At 51.6% G+C, this 19,718-nt stretch overlaps 1 protein-coding gene across 2 annotated transcripts in view; it reads right to left on the bottom strand.

The window, feature by feature from the left end:
* The window catches only part of CABIN1 (calcineurin binding protein 1), a 156,954-nt gene that overhangs the window by 79,573 nt on the left and 57,663 nt on the right, over nt 1-19,718 (bottom strand). The window contains exons 23-26 of one of the 2 annotated variants that reach the window (XM_066260010.1): nt 15,963-16,224; nt 12,598-12,858; nt 8,242-8,393; nt 5,435-5,613 (exon numbers count right to left, since the gene is read on the bottom strand). In XM_066260010.1, coding sequence (XP_066116107.1) covers nt 5,435-5,613; nt 8,242-8,393; nt 12,598-12,858; nt 15,963-16,224 — 854 coding nt within the window. The remainder of the gene's footprint in view (nt 1-5,434; nt 5,614-8,241; nt 8,394-12,597; nt 12,859-15,962; nt 16,225-19,718) is intronic. The other variant, XM_066260011.1, reaches the window with a different exon arrangement.

The raw sequence follows: 19,718 nt of genomic DNA, 5'->3' as shown, positions 1-19,718 counted from the left end.
GGAGAATCTGCCTTGTTTAGAGCCAAAGAGAGAGACAGATGCCATGACCACGTCACTATCCCTACTTTCTATAGAAAAAACGCCCCTTTGGGCCTAGCTGGTTTCCCAAGCTCTCTCTTCTCAAGGTCTCCTTCTGCCCACCCAAGTCATCTCGGTATTCAAAAGCTATAGGACTCTCCAACTTCCATGTCTTTGTTCCCATTGCCCATTACCCAAAACACCCCAAAGACATTTCTGGAGGCCCACCCCCTCCAATAAGCCCTCCAATCCACCAAACCCCAGAGCCAGGTCACAGCACTCCCTCTTGGCACTGACCACTGTCCCATGACACTGCCTAGGGACACACAGATACAACAGGCAGCAGGTATTGGGGTGCCCTCATCTTGGCCTTCCTCATGGCACCCTCTTCCATGCCTAGCACATAGTAGGCACTCAATAAATGCCATGACCAACTATAGCCTGAACAGGTTTTATAAAAGGTAAGAATGAAGGAGAGAAGAACAAAGGAGGTGACTGGTTCCTCCAACAGCCTCCTTCCCTGCCCCCAAACCAGTCCCCACTCTATGGGGGACATGCACGACAAACTGAGCTACATACAGAGTCCCTCCTACTTTGAGAAGGTCTGTTCACAAGAACACAGCTTGCCCACCATAAGCTAACTTCCCTTTGCCCTGGAAGGGAGGTCAGTGAGCAGAGACCAGGACAGGCCTGCCCTCCAGCACTGACTGCCATCTGCAGCTCCTCCCTCGTAGCATCTTGGCTACTGTGCACAATTTGTATTTTTACACACTTGTCCTTATAAAGATAACTTGGTATCTTAGAGTCTGTTGCCTTGGTTATTTTTTTAAAGCAAGAAAGAGCAAAGCAATGGGAATACAGGACTGAGACACCTGCCAGGCAGGGAGGCCACTGCTGCCTCTGCATCTGTTCAGAACTGGGAAGATGGGCTGTGGGCAGAAGCCAAGCACATCAAACACAGACACTTCAAGTCACAGGACCAGCAGATGTGGAGGGGCTCCTGGTCACAGGGGGAGCAGGGAGCCGGACTGAGGGCAAAGCATGCGGTCTGCGCTGTCCCCTGAAGCGAGCCGTGACAGTGCAAGCGGAAAGACAAAGCCTGGAGACAGAGTGTGGACAGGGTTAGGGGCAGCACGGGCAATATTGACAGAGGCAGTGTGGGCGAGCAGGTGAGAATGAGCACAGACAGGACACAACACAGATGGTGACAGCATGGTAGGTGAGGATGAATATCACATAGGGGGGTTAGCACAAAATACCCTGGGCTCCCCTGGAAGGTCCACCTAGCCCACACCCTACAACTTGGGGCCTAGGGCAGCCTCTGTTCATGCTATAAACGGGGCCTGATGGGCATCCTACAACCATGGACACCAGCCACTATAGCCCCCACTCTTCTGACCCGTGCTTGGTCACTCTTACCCCATCCTTCATGGGAAACAGGACATACCCCTCAGATCTTGGTTAAGCTTTGCCTTCTCAAGAAGGCCTCCCACCCCACCAAGAGGCCAGGCCAAGTCTCTTTGGGACAGTTTCAGTTGCACCCTAACCTTGAGCTATATAATTCACTGATTCATCCCTGCTGAGAGCCTGCTACAGGGACCAGGGCTTTCATGTGCACCTACCTGGCACAGTACTGACGGAACCCCAAGAAAAGCTTGGGCTCAGACCACTGAGGCCTCTTCTGGCTCCAGCACTCTGAGGTGACATGAATCCTGTCAGGCAGATATCAAAGGTCTTGGCCAGTCCAACAGAGCCACTAAGGATACATCCCAAAGACTGGATGAGCCAGGTCAAGTTATGAAACATGCTCTATAACAGCCTTGCCACCAGAACTCCAACAAAAAGAATGCGCACACAGACCCAGTTTCTGTTCAGGTCAGCAGGCACAGGGACCCTCCTTGTGGTAGCCTCACCCCAGCCTGGGTTAGGAGACTAAGACCCCAACTCTCCTTGGCTCCGCCCTAACTAGCCACGTGGCTCTGGATGAACACCCACCTGCCCTCAGCTGGACTCCCTTGTAGGGCATAGAACACATGGCCAAGCCTATATAGGGCAACTGTGAGGATGGGAACATACACTATATAATGCAAGCACCCGGCCTAGAGTCCAGCACAGAACAAGCAAGTGCTGCTATGTGGCAAGGTCCAATTACTTACGCACTTAAACATGCGTGTTGCACACACGGCATATGAAGGAGAACAGATTTTGTTCAGAAATCTCATGCTGTGTTTGAACATATGTCAACAGCAATCATTGGAAGCCCCTTGGAGGTCAAAATGCATTCCCCACATAATGTTCTTTTCCTGGTCAGGAAGCTTCAATGCTAAGGATTTCAGTACTAGGGGAAAATTCCAAGATAGGTGAAAGGCAGAGAAATTAATCAGGCAGGGCCACCAGGACCAGCAGCTCATGGCTTAATTTGTTCTGTCTCTGCCTCTCAGCTTGACTATAGGGCTCCTCCTTAGGCCAGCTGTGGGCACCCTGCATGGGAGTGTCGGAGGCATCTGAGGGCCAGTTCCAAAGGGTTTTAACCAAAGTTGTAGACAAGCTGCAAGAAGCTTTCAACCCTACCACGGGTGGCACTGGGTGCATATGCGGCAGGTTCAGAGGGTGAATCTGAGTCCTATTGAGAAGGCACTATCAAATGTCAAGCTGCCTACATGTACCTGTAGCTATTTTTCTAAACCTTACACCAAATAAGAATTGACAGAGCTGATTTCTGGTTTTGCAGCAAAGGCACATGAAAGTAAAGAGGCAGCTCTAAGACAGGGTCTCCTAACCATACCCAGGTTTGACTCCCTGTCCAGTTGGTAAATTAGCCTCTGACAGGATGTTGGCACAGAAGGCCCACGGCCCAGACTAACTCAGAGGCTGTTGCTTCAGAGAACACAGCCTGCCCCTCTTCTGATGCCATATCAGTGCTAGAGAGAGCTGGGGTACAAACTGAGGGTGACTGGCACCACAGCCCGTGTTCCTCCCACGCTGCCTGCTCCTTGTGTCAGCTCTGATGACCTGGGGATGACTACACCTAAGAAACAGCTATGATGAGTAAGCATCTTTGTTTAATACCCCAGAAGAAAACATTATCCCATACAGGTGAAGAAACTGAGGCTCAGAGAAGTAAAATCCCTTGCCCAAGATTGCCAAGTAAGTAGGCAATAGAGCTGGGCATGGAACTCAGATACCCCTGACTTTAAGGCCCATTCTGCCATGGTCTCCCTGTCTGACGTCAAGTGGGTCCCTAAACTGCTTCTCTTCCTCTGTACCCAGGGCTCCACTCTGATGCCTCGTCCTTAACAGGAGACCCGAGGTTGGTCTCAGGCCACGTGTTTTCCCAGGGGTCAGTCACAAGAGGCAGAAATAGAGGTGGGTAGTGTGAACCCTGGGGGATATCAACATATCGCCTGACTCCAGCAAATCTGCTGCGTCTGTCTGAGCCAGGGCCTTTCCCTAGCATCTAGCACAGCTGCTAAAAGAACCACTTTAACATTCTAAGATCATGGCTATATTAGGGCCCAAAACATTTTCACGTTGCAGTCACTGCTTTCTCTCCAAGGTGAGGAAAGTGAGAGTTCGGAAGCACCATGCAGCCAGGCCTAGGCAGAGCACAGTGTGACCAATGCAGGGCTTTCTGGCACACTGGGCTGGGACTGCACAAAAGTGGGCCACAAGATTCCAATGGCTCCATAGCATTAACAGGAATCACTTCGGGGAAAAAAAATTTTTTTACAACTTAAAACCCATTTGTATGGCTCCCTCTGCAAACTTCCACAACAAATTACCATTATGTTGGCATCCAGAACATGTCACAACAGCATCAGGCCTCAGCATTCCTGCTCCCCCACAGCTGTGACACATGTGCACCAACACCGGATGGCTAGGTAGCAGTGCCAGGTGGCATAACTTCCCATTTCTAAAGCAGTCCAGCCTCTCACCTTCTCTGCTCCAGGGGTGCCCACATCAGGGGAAGCATACCCAGCTCTGTGGGCCAACAGAGCCAAGCACAATTCCTGCTGCCAATCTAGCTCAAGCATGCAGGGCTGAGGAGGGGCCACCTGCAATTCATGGACAGCCTAGAGAAGCAGTCCTCTCTTGAAAACCGGCAGGGTACTAAAGCCTCACAGGAGGTACCAGGCAGAAACAAATCCCCAGAGCAGGGATTTATTTCCAATGTTTTCTCAATACTTTCATGTGTGAAAGATTGGGAGTAGGGTAGTTTTCCTATTTAACTTGAGTTAAATAAGAACGGGAAAGAACCTTGCTTTGGGAACAGCTGCAAGACTGAAGCATAGAGGAGCAAGCAGGCCAGTTACTCCCATCTCTGCTCAACCCTCTGGGGAGGTCAGGGAGGGTCCAACAGCCAGATCGGTGTGGAGAGAGGTGATGGATCCACAGAGCAAACACTTAGATCCGCAGCCTCTCTCTCAACATACACACTGTGGGCCAAACGGAACCCAGGCGGGGACACTTGCAAGGCTCCTTGCCTCTCAGATCACCAAATTTCCGCTGGCCATGGGCAGCTAAGCACTGCCACCTTGTCATCCTTGGCCAGCGCTTCTCTAAACCTGCTCTCAACCTTGCTCACTCGATGATGCCTGTACTTCCCAGGAACCCATGCCCTGGGCCACTAGTGGGCCCCATCACCCTGGGGAAGGCAGAACAAGGCCCATTTCCCCACAGCCCCAATAAGATGAGTGACATGTAAGGACCTGAGTATCAGCATTGTCACTACCTCCATAAGGCTCCACTTTAATGGCCCCTCTAAGTCCACCAATTTGGCTCATTCCAGCAAATATTCTGTCACCAGCTTATCACTGTAAATGTGAGGAGAACATGAAGAAGTCAAGCTACGAGGTCAGCATGCATGCCTCCTAATGTTAGCAAGGGATGTGGTTGAACAGTCGCCACCTGCCGCATCCCACATGGGATGGCCTTGTACAGTCCCAGCTGACACCCCCACCCCAACCTGTGTGGATTCCCAGGGATGACAGACTCAGCACCAGTGACAGCCTTCACATGACCATCAGAAGGGCATGCTATTATAACGCAGATGACTGCACAAGAGCCACTCGAGGCAGCTTGCAGACTCTGACAGAAAGCCCAGAGTCTTCCAACTGCCCTTCAACATCCCCATTTTGCAGGTAGGAAAATGCAGGCTCAGAGAGGAAAGGTGCTTTCGCCTGCCCCGCCCCACCTCCGCTCCCAGGTGGGCGAGCTGGCAGGTGGCGACCTTGAGCATGTCTTGGAAGCACAGAATCACCGTGAGTCCATGAGGTTAATGAACAGCCACAACATTGCCCGTGTCACCCCAGACCCAGCACCCCCCTCACCAAAACAAAGCGACTCATTGCCCAAAGCTCCCGCCCCCGATTGGCGTGCCGCCCTGGGCTGGCAGTAGGGAGAACAGGGACTGTACCGTCCGGCGTCGCCTGCTGGTGGGGTTTTTTACATTTGACGTAATCGTGGTCAATCGGAGTGGCTGTGTAAGGTGGGGATGTCAGACCTGGGCCAGAGGAGGAGGGGAGGGAGGCTCCGGGGCCCGGCAGTGTCCCAGCTGAAGAGTGGGAGTCCTCATCCACCAGGCAGGCCTTCTCCCTGTAGGACAAAGGGTTGGGGTGTGGTCAGAATCTCCACATGGCACTGAAGGACATGCAGGTCTGGGACAGTGCCCTTCCCAGCTGTCAAATCCACAAACCACCCTTCCTGGGGCCTAATGCTCCCATGTACTTCCCCCTACCCCTCTGGCTGGTGTTCCAGGGCACTGAAGGAGCTGCCTGCATGTCACCCACTCAGGCTTAGCCCCAACTATGGCTGAGCTCTGCAGGGTCTCAGGTCTCAGGCCCCGGGGAATCTGATGAGACCCACCTCAGAAATGGCCACCCCAGCACCTTTCATACCAAGTCAGCACCCTTCTGTGGGATGCCCAAGGCTGACAGATTAATCCCCGACCTGTGCACAGAGAAAAACAACTGGGTCTGCTACACGCTCACATGTGCATAAGGATATCTGCTACAACGCTGCTGGGCAAAAGAACTAGAAACACCTGAAATGTCGAAATGGTTACAGAAACAAGGTGTAGCCACACTGTGGAATTAGGAGTCACAGGCCACTGGCAGTTACTAGAAAGAATGAGGTAAATGGGGTACTATCTCTGGACTAGGTTCCAGGTCCATTGTCCAAAAAAAACAACAACAAAAAAACCCCTCTAGAACAACACCTTCAGTAGTAGTTCTTTCTCTGTTTTCTCTTTCTCTCTCTCTTTCTTTCTTTCTCTTTCTCTCTCCCTCCTTCCTTTCCTTCCTTCCATTCCTTCCTTCCCTCCCTCCCTTCCTCCCTTTCTTCCTTCTTTCCTTCCTTCTGAGAGAGGCAGGAAAAGACAGGCAAAGTGACAGGAACATCAAGCTGTTCCGGCATGTGCCCTGACTGGGAATCAAACTTGCAACCTCTGTACTTCAGGACAATGCTCCAACCAACTGAGCTATTTGGCCAGGGCTTATTTTTTTTTTTTTCTGAAGCTGGAAACGGGGAGAGACAGTCAGACAGACTCCCGCATGCGCCCGACCGGGATCCACCTGGCACGCCCACCAGGGGCGACGCTCTGCCCACCAGGAGGCGATGCTCTGCCCCTCCGGGGCGTCGCTCTGCTGCGACCAGAGCCACTCTAGCGCCTGGGGCAGAGGCCAAGGAGCCATCTCCAGCGCCCGGGCCATCTTTGCTCCAATGGAGCCTTGGCTGTGGGAGGGGAAGAGAGAGACAGAGAGGAAGGGGGGGGGGGTGGAGAAGCAAATGGGCGCTTCTCCTATGTGCCCTGGCCGGGAATTGAACCCGGGTCCCCCGCATGCCAGGCTGACGCTCTACCGCTGAGCCAACCGGCCAGGGCCTTTTTTTTTTTTTTACAGAGACAGAGAGAGAGTCAGAGAGAGGGATAGATAGGGATGGACAGACAGGAACTGAGAGAGATGAGAAGCATCAATCATCAGCTTTCGTTGTGACACCTTAGTTCTTCATTGATTGCTTTCTCATATGTGCCTTGACCGTGGGCCTTCAGCAGACCGAGTAACCCCTTGCTGGAGCCAGCGACCTTGGGTTCAAGCTGGTGGGCTTTTTGCTCAAGCTGGCGACCTCGGGGTCTCGAAGCTGGGTCCTTCCACATCCCAGTCCGATGCTCTATCCACTGCGCCACTGCCTGGTCAGGCTTAATTTTTTTTTTTATTGATTGATTTTTAGAGAGACAGAGAGAGGAAGGGGGGGAGAATGGGGAAGGGAAGCATTCATTTGTTGTTCCATTCAGGTGTATACTCATTGGCTGCTTTCTGTGTATGCCCTGACCAGGGATCAAACCTGCAACAACCTTGCTGTTTCAGGACAATGCTCTTAACCTACTGAGCTAACTGGCAGGGATCTACTTTTAAATATTTTGAAAAAGAATTATGATCAATAAAAGACACCATCACTAAGTTGGGGGCCCTTTGTAACTGAAAACTTCCAGGCGTACTGAGTCTACCTGTGTGACCTGCCACATGTGTGCCCATCTCCCCATAAACCTGTCCTCAAGGACAGGGCTGGGTGCTGGACCTTCTGGCACTCAGTTGAGCCCTGCATGGTGCCCAGCCAGGCAGGGGTCCAGAGTTGGGGCGAGCTAAGCCAAAGCTCCAAGATATGGACACCCACAGATACAACTCACAGTCAAGGGGAGGCCTGGGGGTCTGTCCCAGACCCAATGAGGGGGCTACACCAGGGCCCCAGTGTCCTCAAGCCCTCTGGTACTACAGAAAGAGCCTGTGCCTGCCACACCCCTCCGGGCTTCTTGGAAGAATGGGCAGTAGACCAGTCCCTCAGAGGGCCCCCATGCTTGGGAGTGGGCCTGGAAGAGGACCCAGAAGCAAGCGTTGGCAATGTGAAAACTGTTCTCCCAGTGTTTTGCACAGGGCTGAGCCGTGCTCCAGTGGGAAGGGGGAAGGAGTCAGCTTCTCTACAGGACCTGCCCTGGAGGATAGGATGGACCAGGAATGGCCACAGGATGAGACGATAAAATACACTCTCAGTCTCTCCTTCTCAAGTTCAACAGAAATGCTTCAGCACAGCCATCAGGAATCTCCAGATGAGACCCAGAAACTCCATGAACTCCGGTTTACTCAGCAGTATCCACTGAACACCACCTTGCCATAAACAAACCATCACAGTACACAGGAGATACACTGCTGGGTGAGATGTGCTACTCACTTCTCTGAAGCTTTGGGTGTGTTCTTCTCCTCACCCCTGGCAAAGGGTCCTTCTGCAGCCTCCTTCATGAAGGTGACCAGGACCTCTGCATCGATCCCGGAGTCGGGCTTCCCCAGGAGCTTCAGGATGGAAGCATGGAGCCGGAAGTACACCTGTGGGGACGACACTCGGGTGTGAGCCGCCCTCCCAGATGCTCAGGTTCATTCCGCAGGCCAGTCAGCCACCCAGGAAATGGGACCTGACAGGGGAGACGTGCCACCACACACTCCCTTTTCTCATTAGTTTTTAAGCCAGCCAACCTACCACTCATTCAGAGCAAGTCTGACAATTCATATGGACACAAACAATCAACATTCAGCCTAAACATTTACTCAGTATCCCAGGCAAGTGGTGAGAAGACAATGAGTTTTACTCACTGGGCCCTCCTCCCACCAAGGCACGTACTGCCCTCTTTGTGCCCCTCTCCTAGCAGCAAAGAAAGGAAGCTTCCACACCTGTCTCCTCACTGGACCGTGGACTCCTGAGGCAAGAAGCATGCTGGATTTGTTTGTGTCCCAGTACCTGGGAAAGCCAGGTACTACAGGCCTCAAGAAGCTCCACCCAGTAGGTGCAGGGTGAGCAGGAGGCTTGCTGAGTCAGTCAGGTCCTGTTCCTGCCTTCACTTCTTCAAATCCATGTACAAATGTGTGAAGCAAATTGACCAAGAGCTTACAGCAAGAAAGCCCAGGGTCAGGTTAAACCCAGGTCCATCCTGTCTCCTGCCCTTTACTGCTTCCAAGCAAATGCCACACCACACATAGGCACCTCCACAGGCAACTTGGCCTGACTTTCCCACCTAGGTGTGACGGAATGCAGATTTCCACCTGTGGTACACGCTCCTTCGGATGGCATAATGCGTGCCACAGGGTTGAGAACCACTGTGGCTACAGGCCCTGATTAACCAGCCTCCCCTCACCGTGACATGGTTCTTAAGAGACGTCGCCAAGGACCCACCCAAGTGAGATGCCTGGAGGTCTGGCCCTGGCAGTACTCTCAAGGGGACATCCCAGACAGAAGGACTCCACCCAGAGCTCTAGCCCTCTGAACTACAGAGGAATTGGCCCAGCAACTCCATTTTCAGATGCAGGAAACCTCTGAGGCACCACACATGCCCGGGTGGAGGTGGAGGGCAAAGTGTCTAACTGGCAATGTTTATTCTAGTAGCAAGTAAAATAGCTTGAATGAGAGCTCAACAGCAAAAGGGGATATTCACAAGGGCAAGGTTCAGCTCATAAGAAATATGTCATTTTTAAAGCAAAATATACATATGATGTTCCAACTGAGTGCCCGCCCTCCTGAGAGCCAGTGTGGTATGCTCTGGGAGGGCAGTCAGCACAGTTGAGGCCTTAGTTCCTCATCTGGAAGTCCTTAGGTCCCACGGGGCCACCATCCTGCTCGCTCATTGGTTCTGTGAGGTAGCAGCAGAGGTCAAAAGTCAAAGAAAAAGTCAAAGCCCATGGAAAAAAAATTGTTGTCATTTTCCCAAGTGCCGGGCCACCTCCCACCACAAGAGGTTCAGTGCCGCCCAGAGTTGCTTCCTGAGAGCCCTGGGCTCAGTGGCACCTAGCCCCAGCCACCCTTCTCTCCTACTGCAGACTAAGGGCAAGTCATGCCAGTCCTCTGGGCCTCAGCTTCTCATCCCCAAAGTGGAAGTCCCTCCAAGGACAGGCACATGAAGCCTGAGTAGAAAGCATGAAAACACTGTGATGGGGAAGGATATGGACCTGGGGCTATGTATGATAGCAACTAGGAAACTGCTGAAAACACGCCCAATAGGAAGTTTTGCAGATACCCCTCCCTCCATGAATATAGGCCTAAAACAGCTTCTATAACCGCTCAATATGAATCATTTTAAAAAGATAAATTCAAAAAATTTTTACATTGATTTGAGAAAGGAAGAGGAAAAATAGAGAGATGGGGGAGAGGGAAAGGGGGCAAGTAAGGGGGGGAGTGAGGGAGGGGGGGGAGTGAGGGAGAGGGGGGAGTGAGGGAGAGAGGGGGAGTGAGGGAGAGAGGGGGCGAGTGAGGACAGGGAGAGTGAAGAAGGGGGAGAGTGGGGGAGAGGGGGAGAGAGGGAGAGAGGGAGAGAGAAAGGGAGAGAAGTAGAGAGAAAGGCAGAGAAGTAGAGAGAGAGAGAGCAAGAGAGGTGGAGAGAGAACGAGAGAGATGGAGAGAGAAAAAGAGACAAGCATTAACTCGTTTCACTTAGTTGTGCCATCTAGTTGTGCACTCATCAGCTGCTTCTCGTACATGCCCTGACCAGGGGTCGAACCTGTGACTTCTGGCGCACCAGGTCAATGCTTTATCCATTGAGCCACCCAGCCAGGGCTAAAAAAGCATATATATATATTTTTTTTTAAAGCATATTTTTTACTTATTTTTTTTTTCTTTTTTCATTTTTCTGAAGCTGGAAACAGGGAGAGACAGTCAGACAGACTCCCGCATGCGCCCGACCGGGATCCACCCGGCACGCCCACCAGGGGCGGTGCTCTGCCCCCCAGGGGGCGATGCTCTGCCCATCCTGGGCGTCGCCATATTGCGACCAGAGCCACTCTAGCGCCTGAGGCAGAGGCCACAGAGCCATGCCCAGCGCCCGGGCCATCTCTGCTCCAATGGAGCCCTGGCTGCGGGAGGGGAAGAGAGAGACAGAGAGGAAAGCGCGGCGGAGGGGTGGAGAAGCAAATGGGCGCTTCTCCTGTGTGCCCTGGCCGGGAATCGAACCCGGGTCCTCCGCACGCTAGGCCGACGCTCTACCGCTGAGCCAACCGGCCAGGGCTAAAGCATATTTTTTAAAATGAGACTTTTTTTGTTCACAAGATTATCAAATATTAAAAAGAGGATACAAACTAGGTTGAGGAAACAAAAGTTTATAGATCAGTAAAACCTTTTAGGGCAATGAGACATATTTGATTCAATGTTAAATGACCCTTGGAAATATAGTTGATCCTTGAACAATGCATGTTGAAATATCCACGTATATGTGGATATTTTTTTCAACTCACCTGCACAGTTCGAACCTGCACTGTTCAAAGGTCAACTAGTGGTTCGGAATCCAAGCATGTGGAAGGCCAACTCTCAGTTTAGGTGGAATCTTCTATTGCAGTGGGCAGCCAGTGCCCTTAAACCCTGTTCAAGAGTCAACTGTACTCAGTTGAGTGCTCCCTGATATGTGTTCAGCCTGTACCTTGTCAAGGAAGAAGTGGAAGAGAAGTCCAAACCCAGAAGAAGAGGCCAGGCAAATACACAGATGCCCAGCCAGACTAGGGGGCACAGGACATGGAAGGAAGCCCACAACTCCTTCTACTACATCTTGTCCAGTGAAAAAGGCAAGTTGCAAAATGATAATGTATCTATATGTTAATAGGAACAAATTCTAGAAAGCTAAGGATATGCCAAACAGTACATAAATATAACTAGGGTGTGGGGGACTAGAATCACTGGGGACTTTAACTTTTTGTTTTAAACACTTCTGAACTGTTTGATTCTTATATATTTTTTAACCATGAATTATGTGTTAATTTTATAATCAGAAAAAGATACATAAAGGCAGAAGAGACATAAGCAAGCAGATTCTGCCCCAAACTCCAAATAGCTGGGCATATGAGACCTGGTGGTGAGGTTGGGCTTGAAGCCTCAGAAAGGGCAAAGCTAAGATGCTCTGGGCCTCGGGAAGTGGAGAGTCCTGAGCCAGGCCAAGCATATCTGGACCTGCACATGTGTCCTCAGCTTCCTCCCTACAGAATGTGCTGGTCACAGCCACCCAACCCACCTCACAGGACTGTCGTAAGCATGAGTAAGAGCATCATGTAAAATGGTCTAGAAAACAGCAAATCCAAGCAGTAAACAAGTGCTCTCTGTTTTTTGGTAAAAATAGAAGACCCCAAATCTGGGGTCAAGAGAACAGGCTGCTCCCCTGGCTCAGTCCTACCAAGCGAGACCTCAGATGTCTCATTTGCACCTGGAGAACATGGGTGCCTGCCCCCTCCTACCAGGCTGCAGGGAGTGAATGCTGCACTGTCCTGTGTGAGCAAGCCAGGTTTTCTCAGAACCTGTGTATGCTAATGGGAAAAGACCATTTTCTCCTTGGGAGGTAAGAACAAAACACTCATTTCATTCTCCCAGAAAGGATGATAAGCACCCCTTAGAAAGAGAGAGAACAGGCTGCTTTAATTTAATTCTGCACAAAGCTGCTAAACACAAAGAAATTTCCAGTAGATTGCAGGGGAGTTACTGGGACTGCTTGCCCCATCCACAGGGAGACAAAGAGAGCAGCCTGCCCCTGCCCTGCTTCCCCACCCGGGGCCAGCACGGTGTCACCTCCAGGGCCTCCATGGCCAGCTCAGGTGGGTTGTGGTAGTGGATCTTCTTGGGGTAGTGGGCCGCCTCCTCATGCAGGTAGTGGCCAGCCTGCCTGTAGTGCAGCAGGTAAACGGTGGGCGGCTGCTGCTGCTTCTCAGCCACCTTGCCCAGCATGTAGTGGATGAGCCACTCCTCCTCATCACCGTCACCCTCGCAGTGGGCTGCTGACGTGAAACAGTGCCTGGCTGTCTCCAGCATGCTATCACGCCGGCCCTCCATCTGTAACGACACCATGAGACCAGGCCAGCCTTAGGCGCACAACCAGAACTGCACAGGATCATGCCTTAACCTGCAGGAAGCCTGCTGCCTTCTTTGCAAATTGGTATCCTCTCAACAGCCCTGAGACACAGAAGTGCCATCACCATTTCACAGCTGGGAACAGTGTGGAGAGATTCCTGGGGATTCCTCAGAAGCCCACATTAAGTAAGTCACAAAGCTGGACTGAAGCCAGTCACCTCATCCAACTCCATGTTCTTTTTTCTACCTTCCCCATCAGTATGTATTTATGTGTTTATGAAGTACTCAACGACTCCTTTCTAAAGGTCCCAACTATAACCATGTGGCTGCAGCGAGGCTCTGGGCCTCAGAAAGGAAGACAGCATAGTGCTGGGGGCTGTAGGGGCTGCCAGCCTTCACTGCCAGCAGGACCACGCCATCAGTAGCTCCACCACATCAGTCTGAGGAGGCCAGACTGTAAGCAGAGCTGACATTCTGAGAAGAGCCTCCACTGCAGGCAGCGAGCTCCTTGTTCTCTCACCCTCTCACTGGGGGGAGGAGGGCAAGCAGAGCTGAAGAAGATGTGCAACCAGCATCCAGCTCCACAGCGCACAGTGCCTGGGGGTGGGGGGTGGGGCGCACCCAGCACCCAGCTCCACAGTGCCTGGGGGGGCGCACCCTGCACCCAGCTCCCAGCTCCACAGTGCCTGGGGGGGCGCACCCGGCACCCAGCTCCAGTGCCGGGGGGTGTACCCAGCACCCAGCTCCACAGTGCGGGGGGGGGGGGGCGCACCTGGCTCCACAGTGCGGGGGGGGGGGGGGGCGTGTACACAGCACCCAGCTCCACAGTGCAGGGGTGGGGTGGGCGCACCCAGCTCCACAGTGCGGGGGGGGGGGGGGGCGTGTATCCAGCACCCAGCTCCACAGTGCGGGGGGGGGGGCGTGTATCCAGCACCCAGTTCCACAGAGCCTGGAGTGGGGGACGCCCGGTGCCATGCTCCACAGCACTAGAGAGGATGTACACACCCCTGGGGTCCAATAGGATTTCCCAACCTTTCTCCACACCCTTCCAGGGATCTAGTGTGCTTAAAAAAGGGCAGATTCCTGAACCCCATCCAAGCCTTGCTCACTTGGAGCCTCTGCGTCTATAGAAGCACCTTCAGCCACCTTCTCAGGCACTATCAGTGGAAACGGTTAAGAGAAGAAGCCAGCTTCTAAGAGGTTTTCCAACTCAGAGAACCACTTTTCCAGTCCCTGTATGAGACTCCAGGCCAGCATCCTGGGTGCTATTCATGCAGGCTGTCAGCTATCAGTGCACCCACACCCCTTCATCCCAAGAGTGAATACTGCCTATTTGGGGCACAGAGGCAGTTGTTCCAAGCACCGTAGGTCTTAGCTTCATATCTTCATGGTCCTGGCTTGATGGCAGGGAGGCTGCAGCCTCTTCTCATCTCATCTCAAGGGCCAGAGGAAGGGAGAGGCTTTGGACACTCAGCTCTGGTAAGGGTGCTGCTCATAGCTGGGAGAGCAGTGCCTCTGCTCCACTGTGCACGGGGAGGCTGCCCTATGAACATCTGTCCAGTGGATGCTTATGTCTGTGACTCTCCTGTAGCAATGGCCCTGGGACCAACACAAAGGAGCCTAGTGCTACCTCTAGTACTCTGCCAGGCATTTCTGGGGAAAGAATATTACCACCTAGGAATCAAGAAACCAGCACTAGGTGAAATACGGTAGAAAGCATCACGGCATAGGTCCAGAACATGGCAGAACCCAAGTGACTACATCATAAACCTGCCCAAGTGGGATTCTGCAACAAATCTGTGTAAGTAAAAGGTAGTCATTTATATGGAGTCCTTCTATTCTTTTTTTTTTTTTTAATTCATTTTAGAGAGGAGAGGGAGAGACAGAGAGAGAGGACAGAAAGAGAAAAGGGGGGCAGGGGCTGGAAGCATCAACTCCCATATGTGCCTTGACCAGGCAAGCCCAGAGTTTCGAACCAGCGACCTCAGCATTTCCAGGTTGATGCTTTATCCACTGTGCCACCACAGGTAAGGCTGGAGTCCTTCTATTCTGACTGCTCTGTAGCTGTGTGACTTTGACCAAGTCACTAGCCCTCTACCCACCCAGCTCTCCTGCTGGGGCTCATATGGTCACCTACTAAGAAAGGGTGACTGTGAAAGGCCTCCCACTTGGCACCATCTAATCCCTACCAAGAGGCAGAGCCTCACCTCAAGGACACACTGCCACTGTCCCTATCTTTGGTAGATGTGGCAGTCAGAACACCTTAAACAGGAAAAAAAGGAACAGCCACTGAAGGTCAGCCCTGTTCCAGAAGCTCTGCTAGACACCCTCACACCACTCTCCATCCTCAGAGCAAGAGGTACACACTCTGTGGCACCTCATTCTTCTCGGGGCCAGGGTGCCCGGCCTAGGGCCAACCAGTCACAGGGTCTCAGGGAATGTTGACTGTCAAAATATTGCCACAAAAAAGGAATGGTCAGCCCAATTACAGCCAAAACCACAAGAATGTCAAGTCTTCCCTCAGAACACAAAGCTGGCCCTGCACGACCAGGCAGTGGCGCAGTGGATAGAGCATCGGAATGGGATGTGGAGGACCCAGGTTCAAGACCCCAAGGTCGCCAGCTTGAGCACGGGTTCATCTGGTTTGAGCAAGGCTCACCGGCTTGAGCCTAAGGTCGCTGGCTCGAGCAAGGGGTTACTCAGTCTGCTGTAGTCCCCCAGTCAAGGTACATATGAGAAAACAATCAATGAACAACTACGGTGCCCCATCGAAGAATTGATGCTTCTCATCTCTCTCCCTTCCTGGCTGGCTGTCCCTATCTGTCCCCTCTGTCTGACTCTGTCACAAAAAATTTTAAAAAATTAAAAATGCTGGCCCTGAATTTTCCCAGACCAGACTGGGTGTCCAAAGACCAGGGGCCATGCAGCCCTGACCAAGGCTTGAGATTTACAGGGAGAATCAACCATGAGCTCCCAGCATGGCTGTAAGGACAAGAGCAAAGAATGGCTAGGACAGAACTTTGCTGACCCAAGGGCACTCTGGTCAGACAGCGGAATAGCCGCCCTTCCACAGTGCTCCTCCTTACCTGCTGCACAAGCTCGGAGGGTAGCTCACCTCTCCACTGCTTCAGCTGGCGAGAGGCAAAGGAGTGCAAGGCATAGGACATGGTGCCATACTCAATCCACAGGGACAGGTTGGAGCTGTCAATATCCAGGGCCCGCCGGAAGCAGTTTAGGACAGGCGTGGCATGCTTCCAGATAGGCCCATCACTCTTCAGCTCATTGGAATTCAGCTTGTCCTGAATGCGACTGGCCCGGGCCAGGGCCATGCCTGCCCAGGAATCGAACCTGTGGTCATGACAAAAGCTCCTGTAAACACACTGTTGCCCTTATAGCACTGCAAACACAACAGCATGGCAGGCAAGGCAGACAGCCACCCTGGGAGCTCACCTCCCAAACCAGGGCAGTGTTCACTAACTTCACGACTATGACCTGACCAATTGTGTCTCTGAGCCTCAGTTCCTAACCTGTGAAATATGGCTTAAAAGACCTACCTTAAAAGAAGAGCAGTTGGGGCACCACAAGACATGTATTTTAAGTTCATCAGCATCTTACAGACACTCAGTAACTGCTCTAAGAGAATCAGTACCAACTGGAGCCCAAATTGTGTTCAACACGAATAGGCTCCTGGACTTCGCTCCCCTGCTTTGAGGGGTTACCCACAGAATGTTTCTGATGGTAAGGAAAAGTGATGTTCTATAAGGCATTGAAATAATGGCCCCAGGTGACAGAAAAGCTCCCATTCAGCTATAACCTTAACTAACCTGCACTGGCAGAGCCTGCTGTCAGTACATGCCCTGACCAAAAGCACAGGACAGCCAGGACCCCTGAGACCACAGCCACCCAGCTTCTATCCCATTCTCCCTCTGGACCCTCTCCAGTGTAGTTCCCAGCAGCAAGATGGAGTGTGAGTGGACCACATGATGGCTGAGCCTACCATTCAGAAATCACATAAAAGAAACTGATGTTGAGAATGCAGAACCTCTCTGAAAGGGTGAATGGTCAGAGACACCAATACCAAGATGATTTCTGGGCACTTGAAAGAGTTTGGAATTTTCTAAGAGCTAGTACAGAAAACAGAAAAGGTAGCAATCACATGTCAATAATTCTTAACCCATTGCAAAACTAATTTTAAAACTGGCTAACTGGCTTCCAGAACTGACAGTCCCCAAGATGTGGTAAGGACAGAAGAAACTTGTGAAGCTCACATGTACTCTTGCTGCACTTCAGGCGGCCAAAGATGAGCAAGTGTGAGCAAAGGAGACTTAAAGGCTTAATGGCAGCAAAAACGCAGGCCTTACCCTTCATGTGGGTGGTGTTGAGTGTACTCTTTCTCCTCAGAAGCTTGGGGATCCAAGGCTACCAAGTCTCCCCAGCTCTCCCTTCCCCCACCCTGGGGAAGGGAGCAAGGGGGTAGGTATGTCAACTGCCCCTTCAGATGCTGGGAATTCAGTTAGGAACTGTCTACCAGGCCAGCTTCTGTCACACTGGGGAGTTTCTTCCCAATTTCCAGAACTCTTTCAGCCACTCCCTTTACCCTCATCAGGGCATGCGCCCCTGTGCCTGCGAGAATACCAAAGTGAAAATTGCTATCTCCTTTAACAAATACAAGTAACCGAGAACACAGACACATTGCCACAAAAACTTAAAATGCTCCTCTGGGTACTACCAAGAGCCTTGTTCTGATGTGGGCCTCTGATTCTAGCAGAAGTGCAAAGCCAACACTCAGAGAGTGCTGACCTAAGGGGACATTGGGACACTGAGGGGTGGTGACAGGTTTGAGGAGGAAGTGTCCAGAGCCCATGTGCTGGGCTCTTATGCAGGTCAGGTGTGGTCCTGGCACTGGGCTCAGAGTTGTTTATTTGGTAGTGAGGATGAACTATACTGGAGACTATTCCCAGCCTTCCCCTTCCCAAATGCCACTCAACAAAATGCTTGGCCAAGTTGGGCCACTTATAGCTCAACAAGAGAAGGAATGGTGAACACGAGTTGAAAAACAAACAAACAAACAAAAAACCTCACTAGTAGGCCCTGGCCAGTTGGCTCAGTGGTGGAGCATCGGCCTGGTGTGTGGAAGTCCCAGGTCCGATTCCTGGCCAGGGCACACAGGAGATGCGCCCATCTGCTTCTCCACCCCTCCCCCTCTACTTCCTCTCTATCTCTCTCTTCCCCTCCCGCAGCAGAGGCTCCATTGAAGCAAAGTTGGCCCAGGCGCTGAGGATAGCTCCGTGGTCTCTGCCTCAGCTGCTAGAATGGCTTCAGCAGGACCGTCTCCCTGCTTCTAACTTTGGAAAAATACAAAAAATAAAAATAAAAATGGATAAATAAAATCTTTTTTAAAAAGAAGTACCTTTCAGTAGCTCTGAAATCAGTTTAGTTATCAATTTAAAAAAATTACTGGCACAAAATAATGGTGCGTTCTAAAATCAGTGGAGTTGCCTGACCTGTGGTGGCACAGTAGATAGAGCATGGACCTGGAATGCTGGGGTCCCTGTTGCTGTTCTGAATCCCTGGCTTGTCCAGTCAAGGTACATACAAGAAGCAACTACCAGTTTATGCTTCCTGCTCATCCCCCCCTTTCTCTCTCTCTCCCCTCTCTCAAAAATCAATAAATAACATCTTAAAAAAAAAACCTCACTAGCATTCTCAGACTGTGTTCCCACAGGAACCACCCAAGACACACTGAAGCCAGAATATTCCACTATCCACTCAGATGTCTGCTGTGGGCTTCATCTATACCCAGCAGTTTCAGCAGATTTAGAGAAGTGTGAGTAAACTTCTATTGCCAAAATTCTATTGCCAAACTTCTATTCTGGCTAGTGCAGAAGATGAGACTGAGCTCATCTCCCCTGGCGTGTACCTGTAAGGGCTAAAGCCCAGGACCAGGTGCTCACAGGACACCCAACCTTCTCTGGCAGGGCTCTTGGTGGGCTGGGCCTGATGAGTTCATATCCCCTGAAGCTGTGCAGGCTGGAGGAAGGCCCAGTTGTGAGCCATTGTTACCCTCACGTTGCTGATAAAGGGACTGTCATATGAGAGGTGCCACAGCAGTCTCTCATCTCCCCATAGACAGATGGGTGTGATCACCCACACTTTTCAGACACGGAGGCAGCAATGCAGAGGAGAAGACCCCTCACTCTTTCACATAGTGAGCATTCTGCCAGCCTGAGTGTTGGTCTATTCTAACCCCATTCAGAGCAACCTGGGAGCAGAGAAGGCCACCAGCACATGGCTCCCTACCTGAAGGAAACCACAGGCTGAGCAAACAAAATGTAGTCACAATCTTTCCCACAGGCTATACAAGTCCTGAAAAATGGCTTCAACACTCAGATACCAGTCCCTTTTCCCCATGGCCAGGTGGATTCTGACAGGTAGAAAGGTGGTTTACCCATGGTTTGGGGACAACCACCATGGGCTGGCACCCTGGCTACTTCCAAGAAGACTGTCTACAGATGCTACTCTGGATCCTTCAGATGTGAGTCACACAGAGAGTGGCCTCCTTTTGACCTTGACCCAAGGTTTACCTCCTAGGTGTGACAGCCATGATAAAATATGCCAGCTCAATCAAGAAAATCAGACTTTATGAGTTTAGCAGGGACTTCAGGACAAGCAGGCCAATCACTACATTTTGATAAAAAGCAACTAGGGCACAATGGGAAGAAAGCACGAGCCTGACACACAGTGGGTTCTTCTACATTTACTACTGCGGCCATCGCTACTGCCAACAATGCACCGTGCCACAGCAAAAAAAGAAAACTACTTTAGTGTTTCTATTACTCCCC

Source organism: Saccopteryx bilineata, chromosome 2 (assembly GCF_036850765.1).
Source record: "Saccopteryx bilineata isolate mSacBil1 chromosome 2, mSacBil1_pri_phased_curated, whole genome shotgun sequence".
NCBI classification, from domain to species: Eukaryota; Metazoa; Chordata; class Mammalia; order Chiroptera; family Emballonuridae; genus Saccopteryx; species Saccopteryx bilineata.
This window is presented reverse-complemented; position numbering and strand designations above follow the sequence as displayed.